We start from the raw sequence: 18,246 nt of genomic DNA, 5'->3' as shown, positions 1-18,246 counted from the left end.
CAGTGCTGGGTTGCAGCTGGAAGGGCATCCGGTGCATAAAACATATGCTGGATAAGTTGGCGGTTCATTTCACTGTGGTGACCCCTGATTAATAAAGGGACTACGCCAAAGGAAAATGAATACACAAATGAATGTATGAGTGTGAGAGTGTATGGGTGTTTCCCAGTGCTGGGTTGCGGCTAGAAGGGCATCCACTGCATTAAACATATGCCAGAATAGTTGGTGATTCATTGTAACAGTGTACTGCTAAACTGCTGATCCCCACCTCTTTAAAATCATCATGCGCAGAATGTAGAAAACAGACTCTTAAAAAAATCTATCAAAATAAATTATTTAAATTAATTAATAAAAAAAGGAGTCTCCCTGCTGCAGGCGAAGCGTGATCGTGCTGTTCCTGGTCAAAGGGCTGGCCTACAGCGAGAGGCAGAGATAGAGCTGGTTAACGTTTAACCTCGCCGGCTTGTAAAGCAGCCCCAGGACAGTGAACCTTTGGAGTTTGATATGATGTGATTACAGAATCACCCCAGTGACACGTTGCCAAATTCAGCAGAATGAGGGTCTGAGTCTTCCGGGTGGTGATCTCTGAAATTGCTCAGGTAAGTCGCCTTTTTAATAACAAATTATGTGACATCGTGCCTTATCAGTGTCAAAAAAAACTGCTCATCCATATGGCACTGTTATCTTAATGCTTTTAACTGCACTATTACACATTTATAAAATAATTCACAGCATGATTGCAAAAGCAATGTTTATATAAACTACACAAGGGGTCATCAATAAGGTATACATGCTAACTTGACTAATATTACAGATAATTATTCACATGACAGATATGTTGGCATGCTTTATCAGTGGTTATAATGCTGAAATGAGCTACCCATCACCTTTAAGCTTTCTCCAACTATTAAAGTTTGACATTTATGCATGCACATGTGATTTTTTCATATTTGTAAGACGATAAACTGTAACGCAGACTCAGCTAATCACTGCTGTTATTGAAATGCTTCAGCATATGGCATTTCAAAATGTGGTACTCATTGAACACCACCGTACTGACTAAATACACCAATGGTTTGACAGCATCAGCATTGTGCAAACTCTGCTGCATCCTTGTTTATACACTTAAGGGGTATAGAGATACAGAAATCGAACTTTCATAACCAATTACAGTTTTATACCTTCATTCTGAGTCTATGTGTGTGGTTGGAGTGGGAGGTTCAAAACTAAAACCATGTGTTTTATCCTACTATAAAAACAGTGTCAAGGACCATGTAATATGCAATTGAAGCGCAATTACAAAATACTATATTCCCCGCACCTGCGTTGCACTTTCTGTCCAGCACAATGGCCTTCAGAACGTGTGTATTTAGCTTCAGTCAACATGCGCTGAAAAGCAGCCAGTGATCCAGGCATGATAAGAGCACGTCTAGTTATCTTGTTTATGCAAACGGTTACCAGGCTGTCCAGAAGAGAGCAATGGATGGACAGCAGACTAATGGAGTCCTTTCCCAACTGTCTTTAAAAAAAACGCTCTCTTTAATGGATTTCTAATGCTCGGCCATCACTCTTGTGTCCCTGACGCTTCAGGATCATTTGTGACCCCTACTATTAAAGATTGTTGGTCACTTGCACTGTATGGGTTTAATAAAAGCCAACATTTCGGTATCGTGTGGTAATAGCATCTCACTCAGTGAAGTACATTCAGTCTGAAGAAACTCTGTCCTATGCGCTTGCGTAAGCTATTGAATTTGCAAAGGCAAACACATTAGCTCTGTCATTGCTAGCGAGATGCGTTGCATTGTAGAACTTCTGAATAGAATGGCAAATTCAAAAGAGCTTACAGACTGCCAGGGCATCGTGATCCTGCTTTTTTTTTTTAAGATCACCATGGAAATCCTCGCACACTGAATGTACTAGGCATAAAAAAGTATATTTTCACAACTAAGTGGATCTTTTATCAATGTAATGTAGTAGTATAATTTCATAAGTTTAGACTGCACTAAAAATGTGTGTAAAATAAGTGTCTATAAGTGTATTTACAGTAGCGTCAAGTTTAAGGTCAGTACATTTTATTTATAAAGCAGATTCAAAAATAGCTGCAGGCCGACTAAAATGCTTTACATTCATTATTTTTCCATTGGCTTAGTCTTTATTTTAGAGGTCACTGCAGCGGAATGAACTGCCAACTATTCCAGTATATGTTTTTTACGCAGCAGATGCCCTTCCAGTTGTAACTCAGTACTGGAAGCATGACAAGACAACTATTACAGCAAGACACCTATTATTATAACCTATAATTCATTTTCCTTTGGGTTATTCCCTTTATTAATCAGGGGTCGCCACAGCGGAATGAACTGCCAACTTATCCAGCATATGTTTTACGTAGCAGATGCCACCCGGTGGAAACTCACATGAACTCGGGGTGAACATGCAAACTCCACACAGAAATGCTAACTGACCCAGCTGGGGCTTGAACCAGCAACCTTCTTGCTGTGAGGCGACAGTGCTAACAACTGAGCCATCGTGCGGCTCTAACCTATCAGCAATGGAGAATAAATGAATATTAAGGCAAGACTCGGACAAAGTGGAAGCCGATCTCATTTCTATCATTCCAATACAGAGGTTTGATTTCCATTAGATTTTACCTTAGATCTGGGTATTGGAAGGAGTTTAGATTCGGCTCTCAAAACTGTCAAACAGAATTTTACACCAAATATAGACCAGTTTGTTTTTGTCTTTTTTGAGCCACTTATAGAGAAACAGTGATCATGGTATCACCATTGCTGTCATGATTACATGCAGATGCTGAAGTGCTTCTGAAAAAGGCTAGCAGTCTTGCCACCTTTGACCCCTATTCTGTACTCACGCTGCTTTGTTGTCTTCAGCATCTCCCTTTGATCAAGTGAAGCTGAAAAAAAGACAAAGACAAATAGACACTCCACTGATGATTTTAAAGACCCGTGGCTGTGCGATTCAATCACGCTTGATAGCACTTCATCTTGAAAACAGCATAATCACAAAGGAGATCTTGTTAATAATAGGTCTAGATAAATGGAGATTTTTTTTTGCTTACTTTTTGGTTAAGTCTACTGCTTGCCCAATTTTGGTCAGAAGTGCATTTCAGTCATGCCTTACTATGCTCAAATTTGCTTAATCGACAAAGTCTGCACATAAAGGCGATTATATTGTGATGTGATAACTTGTTATCCTGAAATTAAAAGGACAGTTCACCCAGAAATTAAAATTTGCAGTTTATTTACTCACCCTCAGTCTATTGAAGATGTACTGTAGGTGACTTTTTCTTCAGTAGAACATAGAAGTCTGTGTGAACCAGATTTATGTACTTTCAACTAAAACAGAATATTGAGTAGAGGGCGGAGCTTTATTTTTGTGCATCATTCCCCTTATAGCAAACTAAGGGTAAAGGGTTAAGCATATGGTCGGACCGCCAGTCCAAACGCTGAAGCAAATGGGCAGACTTTGATTGAGACAACATAGGCTCATTCTGAAAACATAGTCCTATATACATTTCTGGAGATTGCGAAGTATGTAGCCAGAAGTACGAATGGCTGCATTTCGTCTTTAAAACGAATGCTTCGGGGCGGTATGATGCTGTTCCTTTTCACGCTTACCAGCTGGCCTCCGTATGGACGGCTTTTCTGCTGTTACCGCGATACATACGTTAGTGGACTTGAGACACAGCAGAGTTGACTGTGTTGAAAGGGTTCGGGTCCAACGAAGAATGGTTCCAGAAAGCAGGTAAAACAAAAGCCAAAAAATAAAATAAACAAGTAAATAACAGGGTAAGAATGTGGTAAAACCTGAAAACGTGGTAAAAATCAGGCTGCCATAAGGGCTTTTCTTTTTCTGGATTGCTTTTGAAAACACTGCGATTGGGTTTAGGAAAGGAAGTAAGCGAGTCAATCGGTGCTTTTGAAAACACTATTGGTTGGGTTTATGGAAGGGGGAGGGTAAGGAGAATCAGTCAATCAGTCAGTGAGTCAGTCGACAGCGGCCTTTGGTGGATTTACGTGGCACTCGCGAGAGAAATTTGAGATCTGAAAAAGTGTGCACAGTGGCCTCTAGTGGATTCGCGAAAACTGCAAAAAAAACATAGCTCCTTGGCCGTATTTTGCTCTCTCCAAAAATGTATACAGGGGTACGTAATCAGAATGAGCTTGGGTTGGATTGAAGGTTACCAAAACAAAAAAAATTTCCTAAAAGGATTAACATCCCCTGATTAATTATTTACATAAAGAATAATGTGTGCTAGCAAAATATACACCTTTTTACACACACCTTAAAAGAAGATTTTGCTCAATACGGGGTACTTGGTGAATCGTATATTGCAAGTCAATGGTCATCTGTTTTTGCGATTAAATGTAAACACATAAAAACATGTCCAAATTAATCTCTGTGGCTTCTGATGACGCACTGAGCAAAAAGATCTGCCTTTTAAGATACAGAACATTTTCTTAAATATTATTCGCGGTGGCGCAGTGGGTAGCACTGTCGCCTCACAGCAAGAAGGTCGCTGGTTTGAGCCTCGGATGGGTCAGTTGCCATTTCTGTGTGGAGTTTGCATGTTCTCCCCGTGTTCACGTGGGTTTCCTCCGGGTGCTCCCGTTTCCCCCACAGTTCAAAGACATGCGGTACAGGCAAAATGGGTAAGCTAAACTGTCCATATATATGTGAGTGTGAATGAGAGTGCTTTTCCCAGTGATGGGTTGCAGCTGAAAGGGCATCTGCTGCATAAAACATATGCTAGATAAATTGGCATTGATTCCGCTGTGATGACCACTGATTAATAAAGGGACTAAGCCGAAAAGAAAATGAATGAATGAATGAATGAATTATTCGTTTTAATCTATAATAAACAGTTATTTTAATCTGGATAAACAGTTCTCGGCGACCTGAACCTTGCACTCACTACACTTTGATTAAAGGTAATACTGTAAATAATGTTGAATTTCTTGCACAGACCAGTCATTTCGCATCATAAGACCTCTGTATACTATCAGTAGCCATGACAATTGATTTGGACTTATTTGTATATATTATTAATCTCAAAAATGGGTGACCATTGACTTGCATTATATAGTAATCACAGATTCAGCCAAAAGTCCTCTTTAATGTACTACTAGCATTTAATGCTTGTTACCCTGAGCGTGTGTAAATAAACTATACATTTTTAAATTTTAGGTGAAATATCCCTCAATAAAAATAAAATGATCAGTGCTGCTGTCCACATTAATTTTGTTTCATATTATTAAAATTCTACATTTAATCAATAGCATACTGTAACTAAAAACTTTAAGGTGTAGTTTAAAAAAAAACTATATATTCATTTGTCTTTAGACTTGTAAAACAGTGTTCCTTTTGGATCCCATTGTATAAAGTAGTTACTGTATAAAAGTATAGTCATATTTTGTCTTCTACAGAACAAAGACAGTTAAAATGTTTGAAATGCCATGAGAACAAGTAAATGATGGCAGAATCTTCTTTTGTATGAACTATTCCTAAACCCTGAGTTATTTATACACTCTTCTGATGTAATAATAGAATTAAGACTGATTTCGAGTTAAAACAAAGTATGAAAATAGGGCGGATAAAGATGTCCTCCTATTGAACCATATGTGACTCAATCATTGTCTGCTGTTTTGATTTGCTCTCTTCAGTTAAATATTACACTGCGGTCCTTGACCCGGTGGTGAGGAAAATGTTTCTTTCCCCACTTTTCTTGCCAACACTGCCCAGCAGATAAAAAGCTAATATACGGTATACCCAGAGCTTTCTTCATGCACTTCAAACTGACTTTGAAGTCAGTGATTAAATTTAGCAAGTAACATGTTTATATTTAGACCAAATAACCACATTCCTTTTCCGTTGAGTTCTCCCACAGTTGAAAATTTACATATAAATGAGAAAAATGGCAATAGATTATTGTTGTTCGAAAGGGTACGGTTAGGACATACAAACCTCTTACCTTTGAACCCATCCATGAGTCTAGGCTTATCATCTTATTCGGCTTTAAAACAAGAGTACGCTATCTTTCCCTGTCATTTATGTGTGTTTGAACTTTGATTTAATTTCAGTGAGCACCCCTAATTTTGCTGATTTATTGCTGATAATCACTCACAATGGAAACCAATCAAAAATGTGGGGATGGACTGACTGGCACACAGAAAGAAGCTGCGCTGCGATCTCTTATCCAGCGCACTGGATATCACATACACCAGGTAGGAATTAACCCAGCTTTAGGTAACTGGACAGGTGCCCATGTGGGATAATGGAATATGAACACGTCTTACCTTGACTTTTACTTTAAAAAAACTGAAATTCCATATCGCAATGAGGTCCATAAGATCCATTTTGTTTAATTATAGGGAATATTCTGACTGTATATCTGTCTTGTTATCTTTAGCAGCTTTTAGTGTGTTGTGTAGTAGCACCCTCATGTGGCAAAAATGGAAAATCTCTGTCATCTGCAAACAAATGAAACATAAGGATCAGTAGAATGATTTGCCTTGTCATCTATAGTATCACCGTATCATTTACCACTATCTTTTATGACTTTACCTTCTGGTCATCTCAGTGTATTTATTAACTTGTACTATAGAGTCATCGCAGTTGTTTTCTCCTCAGGAAAATGGCCAGAGGAGATACGGTGGCCCACCTCCTGGATGGGAAGGCTCACCTCCCGAAAGAGGCAGTGAGATTTTTGTGGGAAAGCTTCCTCGAGACCTCTTTGAAGATGAACTGGTGCCACTCTGTGAAAAAGTATGAGGAAAACTGGTCAACAGAAAATTAATTCAGAATAATATTCTAAAATATTCAAAGTAAATGTCTTTTAAAAGTCTTTTAAAAGTAAAAGTCGTTTAACCAAACGGAAGTCTGTTCCCACGTCCTGATTTTGCCAAGTACGATGCGATCCTGGATTAAAATCTATGTTGGTCCTTAAACATAATTTTTGTTCAAAAATGTAATCCATACCTATTCCCTACCCCTAACCCAACAATAACTTTAAATTATTCCCAAAATCAGAGGGGAATAATAGCAGGATAACACTCACGTAGAAGTGCCTAAACCTAACCATAAGCCTAAACTTAACATAAACGGTAAACATATCTCATAATTCTGATTGGCTGATTGTAATGTTGTTCCAGGATCAACATAGATGTTAATCCAGGAACATGTCCTACTTGGTAAAATCAGGTTGGCGGTTCCCACCCCATCTAAAAAATAAACAGGGCCACATAACTCACATTGGACAAATCCAAATATTAGGTTACATTATATTAAAATTTAAATTAAACTGCTGGGTAAGTTCATATTTAAGTGAAAACAGGCTTCCTGAGACATTTAAATGTAGTGAATTTAAAAGTTACACTTACCTTTTTTATAGTTTGGCAAAATTTATGAAGTACGGATGATGATGGACTTCAATGGCAACAATCGAGGCTATGCATTTGTTACCTTCTCCACAAAACAAGAAGCTAAGAATGCCATGAAACAGCTCAACAACTATGAAATCCGGTGAGTCATTGGATATTTAGTGGATAAACCATTTTCTAACCAAAAAATTGACAGTTCTCACGCATCTTCATGCAGGAATGGAAGGCTTCTGGGTGTGTGTGCAAGTGTAGACAACTGTCGCCTATTTGTGGGTGGTATTCCAAAGACTAAAAAGAGAGAAGAGATCCTGGCAGAGATGAAGAAAGTGACGGATGGTGTCATGGATGTCATTGTTTACCCAAGCGCTGCTGACAAGGCCAAGAACCGAGGTTTTGCATTTGTGGAATATGAGACCCACAGAGCTGCTGCCATGGCCAGGAGGAAACTGCTCCCAGGTGAAACCAAAAAGTCAAAAATATTTCAGCTCCATTAGATATCAACCCAGTTGTCTTGCCCAGAAACCACTTCCACTTTTGTTCCAAATGTACTGACATATTTCAAGGCAATTATCAGCTTCCAGAACAAGGCAAGGTTTTATTGATTTCCCTCAGGCTGAACTCATGTTGGGTCCAAAGATACTTAGTTCATTGCCCAGAAGAGATGAGCGAGAGATAAAAAAAAAAAAAAAAAGACCAGCCACCAACACTGTTTTCTCCCTCCTTTCCAGGAAGGATTCAGCTGTGGGGTCATCCTATTGCAGTCGACTGGGCTGAACCTGAAGTGGAAGTAGATGAGGACACCATGGCCACAGTGAAGATCCTCTATGTTCGTAATCTGATGTTGCCCACCACAGAGGAGACTATTGAAAAGGAGTTCAATAGCATCAAACCTGGTGAGTTGCCAAAAATAAGAAGCCTATCTAATATTCTGGACACAACGCTCAGTTCAGTCGTTCAATGCAAGTGGTTAGAACTTTTTACACTCATTCTGAAATCTGCCAGGTGAAAATCATAGGTGTGAAAGCCATCAAATTGTCAAAAGACCTTTCTTCTCTAATATGCTGTATGATCCTTACCCCTTGTTTTGTGCATCCACTTGAAAGTGTAGGGGTGTCCCAATTATCTTTAACTTGAAAGCATAGGGTTAAGGGGAAGGACAACTAAGATTTTCCAGGACCACACTAGAAACCAAGGCGTACGAAAGTTTCCCAGAATACATCAGCTACAACTGCAATTTGGTGGCACATGCAAATCAAGAGATATCAAATTTATATATTTTTAATTATTTACATTTTTACAACAAACAAGCAATAATATTAATACATTTATAACAGCGTTCGTGTTTTACGGTCATGTTTTTTTAAAACAATTAATTCAACTGGAATAACTACAGCAGTTGCCATCATTAATCTCATATGAAGAGCTCGCATCTCACAACAACATAAGATGACGTGTGCGGGTGTTGTAGTGTTGTGCCATTTCTGAAATTTGAAGCCCTTCAAGGGGAAGGGGTAAAAAATAGAATTGGGATTGGGCCAAAGTGAACATTCTGCTATACCTGTCTTCACACTCACGTTGGCCCAACTTACATAACTTTTTTTTCTATTTTTTTCTTTTCTTAGTGTGTTTGACTTGTTTTTTCACTGATGGCAAAAGTGAGAGGGGTCTGTCTTCAGACTCGATGCATTGAGGGCTCCATTGGGTGCATTGTGTCTGACAATGCATCTCTGGCCGATGCAATTTCAACTTGCATCATAAAGGCTGCATCCAGATACAAAAGTGGCTAACTCAGGTCCACAAGAGTTTTGGTTGTCTAACTCTCTACTCACCTCCATGTGGCTTTTTAGAGACCTTGGCTTTATCTTAAATAAAATGTGAATAAAATTGAATAGTGCACTATTTGAGGGAGCAGCCATTTGTAGTGGTCCCGAAACCTTAGTAGAAGTTCTAAAGTGCACTTGATCAATCCCATAATGCACTGCAATAATGATTGTACAACCTATGTATATTTAGCAGCTAAAAATACCAATAATGCACCGTGGGAGTTCACATACTTGAATTAATTTTTTTTTTTACATCTGACCACTAGATGGCATCCACAGTGGAATTTTATAAGTGTAAGTTTGTAAACAAATTGATATTTAATTAAAATAATGCCTGTATACATTACAAAAATCAAAATATTGGGTTTAATTACTAATATACAACTAAGTGTTAAATAACTATCAGAGGGTCTGAACTAGAAAGTGTAAAAAAATCCAATCTAAGGGATTTATAAACCAGCAAAGCACAAAAAATGGCATCTCTTCTGGTGCACTTAGTGCTCAAGTTCACTCACTCATTTTCATTCACTCCTTCAAGACGTCTATTTTAGTGGAATAATCAAGGGAATTTTAAAGGGGCTATTTTGGATACGTTTGACTACATTTTTCAGTTGTGTTAGATTAGAGTTAAGAGTTAAACTATTGCTTTCCAAAATGAGTGTTGGCCAACCCAGCAGTATGGGTCTACAAAAATCTAGATCTCATTTTTATGCAGATTGTAATTGTTTTAAATCGGTCATATAGGATTGGAATGACATGAAATTGAGTAAAATTGTGGGTGAATTATGCTGTTTAAATCTTAGTTAGAATCTCTAACCCTATTTTAAATAGTATTTATGAGTATTTACATTATTTACCTCTGCAAATACTTTATTGATTTATACTTTACAATAAAAGAATACTAAGTATTTTCTAATTCACAGGTGCTGTTGAACGTGTGAAGAAGATCCGAGACTATGCTTTTGTTCATTTCTCTCAAAGGGAGGACGCCATCAATGCCATGAATACACTGAATGGAAAGGTGAGGCACCACTTAGTAACCATTTTCCTCTCTCCAAAAGCAAGCATGTTACTGCATGTCAGAGCCAGTCATGTATGCACAGTACTTCAAGGGCTTTAACTTTGATGAGTCGTCCTTGCGACCAAAATCCAATGGGGTTTGACCCACTGAATACCTTAGTCCATATAAGCCCATAGTGTGGCTTGAGGAGTGGTCATAAAAACAAGTTCCAGTGTACCTGATTAGGGAGAATCAGGAATGTTGTGTGGACCAGATGCAGCCACATATATTTACAGTATATGTGATGTTTAAGGCTACTTACGTGAACAGAACTACTAAATACTAGAGACAATTTGCAGAACTTGGACTAATCTTATATGATTGGAAGCATTTATTTATTTAGTTTAGTATTCCATTTGTCTTTTCCCTGATCCTGGACATCTGTCTTTTTTGCAATAAAGATAGAAAGGTGTGCTAAGGGTTGGTTTTAGAGTAAAGCTTTATTTTGGTACCGCAGCTCGACTACTGGCCCCACCTGGCTTATTGTTCACCCTGATTTACACTGACCAGGCAGTGAAAAAAGGTTAATCTAATCCTTAAGAAATAAATGCAAATAATAAACTCGCACCTCCCACTAGGTTATTGACGGTTCACCAATTGAGGTCACATTGGCCAAGCCTGTGGACAAGGACAGCTATGTGCGGTACACCCGAGGCACAGGGGGCCGTGGTGGTACTGTGCTCCAAGGAGATTATGCTTACACTGTAGGCCAGATGTACGATCCCTCAGCTGCCTACCTAGGAGCACCGATATTCTACGCCCCCCATGCATACGCAACCATCCCAAACCAGTTCCGCTTCCCCAGTACTAAGGGGCAAATGAGTACCAGGGGTCTTGTCCGCACACCCTCTGTGAGAGGTGAGTAATCTCATTCACTTACTGAATCTGTTGCAGATGTGATTAAATATTTCACAATCACCTCCAACGAAATCCTTTCGAAACCATCAATCAGGGTTTGAATTATCTATTAAAAATGCAATAGTTTTAATATACAATCATTCTGATCATTACCAAAAAATCTATTAGATGGATGGATGGATGGATGGATGGATGGATGGATGGATGGATGGATGGATGGATGGATGGATGGATGGATGGATGGATGGATGGATGGATGGATGGATGGATGGATGGATGGATGGATGGATGGATGGATGATTGGATGGATGGATGGATGGATGGATGGATGGATGAATAGATAGATAGATAGATAGATAGATAGATAGATAGATAGATAGATAGATAGATAGATAGATAGATAGATAGATAGATAGATGGTCTTCGTGTGCATTTTGGCAGTACAAACGGTTCTGTAATCAGTAGTAAAGCATTTACTACACAGAGCTATAATTCATACATGATTTTTAAAATCAACATGAAACGTATTCTACATTTATGTCACACAAACAATTGTGTGTGAAATTGCATAATACGATATGCGATGAAAAAAACATTTGCTTTTATTGAAATAACATGCACTTGCAAACTATGTGCAGTATCATCAGAAGTAAAATTGAGTGCATTTGAATTTCATGTTGACTTTAAAGAGACAGCTAGGCAAAAGACCCAGGGAACATGAATATCTTTACATAATGTTTCCTTGTGGCAGTTAAAACATATAATATTTGCATCTTCATTTGCATGTGACTTTAAACCCAATGTATTCAACAATATTGTTCTTGGCAGTTAGTCCTTTTGAAATTGTTATCCATGCCTGCATATTACAGTTCAGTGATATATATTTTTCTGAATGGATGGGGTCCAAAAATCAAGGGTATCAAATCATCAAAAATACTAATCAGACAAAAGAATCAGAAATGCATCTTCTGTAATGTGCTGGCTTGGAGTATATCCATATGATGATTACTTTCTCTGAGTCTTGATTGAAACCTGGGTGATTTCTGGTGATTTGATTCGACTTAATGCCTTCTTGCATTCCTAGAAATTTACATGAATGTACCTGTAGGGGCAGCGGGCGTACGTGGTTTAGGCGGGCGAGGATATCTTGCCTATGCAGGTGTGGGTCGTGGCTGTGCCACATACCAACTCAAGACAGACAAACGCCCCGACGACAAGCTCTATGACCTTCTTCCTGGCATGGAGCTCACGCCCATGAACCCAGTCACTCTGAAGCCCCAAGGCATCAAACACGCCCCACAGGTACACTCATATCCTCAGCGAAAACATCTATTGCAGATTACCGAACATTTCTCCAAGGACAATTTTGCCTGGGTTTTTGCAGATCTTGGAAGATATTTGCCAAAAGAATAACTGGGGGCAACCTGTCTACCAGCTTCACTCTGCTATTGGACCAGATCAGAGGCAACTGTTCCTTTATAAAGTCACCATCCCTGCTCTTGCTACTCAATATCCAAATATGTAAGCCATAACCTTTCCTTCAACCAAACACTCAGATTGACAGGGTCTCAAAACCTAGTGAGCTGCCTGCCTAGCTAGATTTTCAGGCATCTCATAGTCGCTTGTAACAATAATAACCCAGGCTCATTGTAAACACGTGATTCAGGCTACATTTTAGCAAAATGTAAATACGTTGATCTGGTTACATTTCATTGCACGTTTCAGATGACAAATCCACCAGAGGGCGATGTCTACATTTTTGTGAATCTGAATTACAGTATGTTACTTAGGGTGTGTTTTGTTATACGTTTACTTGTACCTAGTAACCTAGTGCATTACCTAGTAAACTACTACCTTAAACTCTTCCCTAAACCCAGTGCTTAATTTGTAAATCCATAATTAAATCCAGTTATTTATTTTCTATACATTTTATTTTTAACTACTAATAAAACTACTGTTTGAATTTACAGCAACAAAAGTTGGAAGAGCTCACAAGGTTTTGAGACACTTAACACTTTAGTCAGACACGAGGCATAGCAATGCAAATTGTCACAGATGTAGCCAATCCCAACTTCTGTGAAGATAAACCTAAATCATCTCATCTATACCACTCAGCTGAATACACAATATATCCCCATATTATTAGCTAATTTGTTTACAACTCTTCTAACTTGTGTGCTCCATCAGACACCCATTCACCCCTGCCAAACTCTGTGCATCGATGGATGAGGCGAAGTTGCATGCGGCCGAACACACGCTGCAGATCCTTGGTGTTCAGACAGAGGGCGCCGATGCCTCTGCTGCTGCGGCTGTTGCTGCTGCATTCCCAGGTATGTAAGGTCTGTAAGGCTAATATTTATTATTTTACTGTGATCCAAATTCTGTTATAATGAAATAAATTACTCCCAACCAAATAAGAACTTAAGGCCCCTTCACACAGAGAACAATAATAGAAGAATGTGACCCTGGACCAAACCAAAAAAAACAATCATGGGTATATTTTTGGCACCACCCAAAACACATTGTATACAATTATTGATTTTTCTTGTATGACAAAAATCTTTAGAATCATTAAATTAAGATCATGGATTCATATTTATGAACATATAATAAATTTGCTACTGTAAATACATTAAAACTCAATTGTTGATTAGTAATATGCATTATAAGCACTTCATTTAGACAATTTTAAAGCTGATTTTCAAATTATTTAGATTTTTTTAACCCTCAGATTGATCATTTTCAAATTGTGTCAAATAATTTCCGATTAACAAATCACATCAATAAAAAGCTTATTTGTTCAGCTTTCAGAATTTATAACTCTCAAAAAACTGACCCTAACAGTATGAGTTGTGTATTATCGATCTATATAATATTTATATTTAAGGCTATGTGATTAATCGAAATCAAATCACAATGTGAAACGTTGAAATTAGTTAATCGCAAGAGGCTGTAATATAAAATATATATGTATTTATGTAAACAAAAATAACGAATAACATCTGAGGTGAAGTGCTTTAAAACCAGCCCGCTATGCTTTAGAAAATTAAACATGCTAGACTTTCTGCGATGGTGTCGTGAACTATGCCACATTACATGAGAAAAAATGTTTGAATCTTGTGTCACGACGTCCATTTGTCATTTACGACTCCCCACAATACCCTACGTCATGGAAATCGTGCCAAAATCATTTGATCTGGATTTATAACTAGCCAACTGAGTGAGCACATTTTCATTCTGCCCAATCAGAATTGTGCAACTGAACTTTGCCCACAATAAAAAAAAATTTAAACAAACAGGAAAGTGCTGTGGGATTATGGAGTCTGCTGCTTCAGGAGCATTAATAGATTAATTAATATCAAAGAAAAACAGCATTTGTAATATGGGAATATCTTGGTTTCAAAGTCACAAACACAGAACAAAAACAGGTCATTTTTAAGAGCTGTTGCAGAATTGTAGCCACGGCTTACAGATTATTGAGCTGAAGCTTTAATGAAATTAAAATCAGCTTGAAGCCTGAATTAAATCGTAAACCAAATTGCAATCGCAATATCTGTCAAAAAAAAAAAAAAAAAACGCAGTTAGATATTTTCTCCAAATCGCACAGCTCTATTTAGAATATATTATCTTGTGCTGTAGTATAATTTGATATTTTATTTAATTATTATTTTCTTGTACTACTTTAATTATTATCCTGCTTGTATATAGAGTTAAATACTTTTAACAATGGTAGATGAGAATGACTGTTTGTTATTTGAAGGTTTAATAAAAGAGAGAGAGAGAAAAAAATGTTGTATTTACAACGTTGTAACCAGCAGATGTCCTCAATACACTGCATTGCCAGAGCATTTGACTAGTAAAACTAGTTTTTGTAATCTCATTTAATCTAACAGTGAAACACTCAACAAATTCTCTTTTAACCTAAAGATTCTTTTCTGGCTACATTACTGGCTAGTGATTTTTGTTTTATTATTTTTACAATAGTTTCCCAGAGATGGGTTGTGGCTGGAAGGGCATCCGCTGCTTAAAACATACTGAATAAGTTGGCGGTTCTTTTTGCTGTGGCGAACCCGGATTAATAAAGGAACTAAGCTGAAAAGAAAATGAGTGAATGAATTTTGACAATATAATTTAATAGTTATCATCCTTGGTGTAAAGGATTCCTTAAAAGGCACCTGTTTTACCCCTTTTACAAGATGTAAGCCTTTGGTGTCTCCAAAATGTGGCTATAAAATGTCAGCTTAAAATACTCATCAGATTATTAATTATAGCCTCCAAAATCTGCCCATTTTGGTGTCTGAGTACAGTGTAGCTGTTTTTGTAGCCTGTGGCTTTAAATGGAAATGAGCTGCTTCTCTCCGCCCACCGTTCCCACATGCGTGTCTGCCTCTCATCATGCGTTATGTCAGGTAAACAGCACAGTGACAGAGACAGACTCGGATGAAGCTAAATACAGCTGCTTAGTCAAAAATACCAAGTAAGTTTATTTTATGTCTTTGTGGTGGAGTTTATACAAGCCTTTCTGAAATGACGTGTCTCACACAAATGCCGTTTAAAGTACACACACACACACACACACACACACAAATATTAGCGCTTACTGACACCATGCAGCCGTGGTGATTACAGCGGTTAAGAATTGTGATTTTACTCTCTTTATTACAAACAAGCTCTATTTTAAAAACGTTTTAAACTTATAAAAACCACAGAGAGTTGTAACAAATATTTTAATCCCAGTTTATTTGCAAAAAATGTTCTGTATATATATGTTATTAAAGCTTATAGTCATTATAATTTCTATATGTTATAATAGAAATATCAATTCGGTGGGCGGGGAAAACCTATTTAAATGGCAGTAAAAAGATTTACTCCAGTTATTTACTTCCAGTTATTTAAAAGTTATTTACTCCAATATGGCAGTGGATACACTATTTACACAGTTTTGTCCAAACAGCTGACAAAAGTAGATTTTCATCATAGGTGCCCTTTAATATTTTATTCAGATTTATTTATTTATAATGAGCCCTAAGCATGTTCTCTCTTTTTTTTTTTTGCTGTTTCCACAGGTTATGCAATTGCCAGCACCACTGGCACTCAGCTGAAACAGGCCGTTTCTCTGGGCCAGGATCTGACTGCCTATGCAACCTATGAGGGTTACCCTGCTTTTGCTGTGGCAGCCCGTGGCGATGGATATGGAGTGTTTTAAAAGAACGAACTAACAGTCTCTGTAGTGTTTATGTTAATCTGTTCCACGTGTTCGACTGTGTTTATAGGTTTAGTAGTGATTTTTTTTTATCTTCCTAAGTGTATTTTTTGTTAGCATTTTTGCAATATTTTAGATTGTGAGTCATCTTTTGACTACTCAGGAACAGGGCAGCCTGAAGGCTGCCCACAAATCAATCCCAAACCTTTCCAAAAAAAACCCCTAACAAAACGACAATATGTTTTATTGCTGTTAGTCAAGGCATGGATTTCTTTCATTGAAACGGTACTTGTGTCATAATTTGTGGTCATCCAGGATAGTACCCCCCCCCCCCCCCCCCCCCCATCCAGTTTGATCATTAATTTTTTATAAAGTATGACTTATAGTAACTTAGGCTTGACTCTGGTTCAACTCTAAAAGATTATCTTTAAAACGGAATCATTTATGTGGTTTTAAAGGGGACCTGTTATGCAAAAATCACTTTTACAAGGGGTTTAAACTAGGGCTGCACGATATTGATGTTGCGATATTTTATTTGTTTGCTAGATATGAATACTAGGGTTGTGTGATGTTGACAAATTTGGCATCGTACGATGTCTAATGTGAAACATCACGATGGACAATGGCATCGTCGTCGTAGGTCACAGTGAATTAATTATTTATGAATAATTATTAATTCATAAAGAATTTATTATTTGTAGCCTACCGTTTCAACTACCTGACCCGCATGGTCTTTGTTTTACCCGTAAACAAATCATAAATAAATAAACAGAAGTTACACACAAATGACCACCTGTCAATCACTTTTTCCGCGGAACTCTGGCATGAATAAGCAGAGTGATCTGTGTCGTTATAATGGCGTTGACAAACTTGGTTGGTAAAAAATGTGCACAACCAACAGGAACCAACCAACAGTATCTGAGGTTTTCACTAAAATTAATAAGTACAAGCGTGAAAGCGAAAGATTGAAGCAGTGTACAGATGCTGGGACACGTTACTTGATGAATTCAAAAGACTAAAAAGTCGTTAGATAGAGACAAGATTAAATAAATATCACATTTAACAACTATAGTGAGACAATCCAGCGGTACATCCTTGATAAACTGTCCGACGTGCTCTCTGGCGTTTTGTGCTTAAAGCACCCGCTGACTGCCTGGAGCTCAGACGAGCGCATAACAGTGTGTGTGTGGGAGTGTGCGGTCACATGATGAGCGTTTTCAGTGGTATAGTGTGGACGGATTGTTTTCATTCTAAAATGCCATTTAAAAACAAAGACATATTAGTGTAAACGAGGTCTAAGTGTGTATTTTTCGTGAGCAGGTTGCTGCTTGGGGTAGGGTGGAGGATTGCGATGCCGGCTCAGCATCATGATGTCTATCAGCCATCGGCGAGGGACGATGGTATCGTCTATCGACCCAACCCTAATGAATACAGTTTCACAAGATAGTTTAAATAGCACTACTTGACGAATTTCTGAAGAGTCTAATAGTCATAAGCTACAGAAATAGCTAATTCAGCTACAGAAATAGAATAATCACAAATACAAAAAATGCTTTTACTACTTTGCCTCATTTCTAGTCCAAATATGAAAAAAGTATTATTCAAAATATTGTTTTGTTTCACCTTACAATATTTCTAAATTAAGAGTAATTCCTTAAAACAAGCTAAACTATCTGCCGGTGGGTTAAGTAAAAATAATCTTGTTTTTTATTTGAAATGTATTTAAATAATTTTTAAATCGTACAAATTTTGTACAAATACAGTAGTTAAATACAATTCTGTGGCTCCTTGTTAATAATAATTAAGACTCAACATTGCATATCTTGCAATGTGACTATTGCAGATGCGCACGTTGCGATATCGATGCTGAAACGATATATTGTGCAGCCCTAGTTTAAACACAATTAT

At 37.7% G+C, this 18,246-nt stretch overlaps 1 protein-coding gene across 3 annotated transcripts; it reads left to right on the top strand.

The window, feature by feature from the left end:
• Window positions 1–487: 487 nt before the first annotated feature.
• Window positions 488–17,124, top strand: a1cf (apobec1 complementation factor). Of its 3 annotated transcripts, none has more exons than XM_056469333.1 (12): window positions 488–596; window positions 6,096–6,239; window positions 6,646–6,780; window positions 7,406–7,536; window positions 7,612–7,850; window positions 8,123–8,287; window positions 10,141–10,238; window positions 10,856–11,135; window positions 12,244–12,437; window positions 12,520–12,656; window positions 13,323–13,465; window positions 16,202–17,124. In XM_056469333.1, the coding sequence occupies exons 2-12, from the start codon at window positions 6,141–6,143 to the stop codon at window positions 16,339–16,341; spliced, it is 1,761 nt and encodes a 586-aa protein (XP_056325308.1). In that variant the 5' UTR covers window positions 488–596; window positions 6,096–6,140; the 3' UTR covers window positions 16,342–17,124. The 3 variants fall into 3 exon arrangements, with proteins under 3 accessions (XP_056325308.1, XP_056325307.1, XP_056325309.1); XM_056469332.1 differs by having other exon boundaries at window positions 12,220–12,437; XM_056469334.1 differs by having other exon boundaries at window positions 12,220–12,437; window positions 13,323–13,474; window positions 16,202–16,290.
• The last annotated feature ends 1,122 nt before the right edge of the window (window positions 17,125–18,246 follow it).

This window comes from Danio aesculapii, chromosome 12, assembly GCF_903798145.1.
Source record: "Danio aesculapii chromosome 12, fDanAes4.1, whole genome shotgun sequence".
NCBI classification, from domain to species: domain Eukaryota; kingdom Metazoa; phylum Chordata; class Actinopteri; order Cypriniformes; family Danionidae; genus Danio; species Danio aesculapii.
This window is presented reverse-complemented; position numbering and strand designations above follow the sequence as displayed.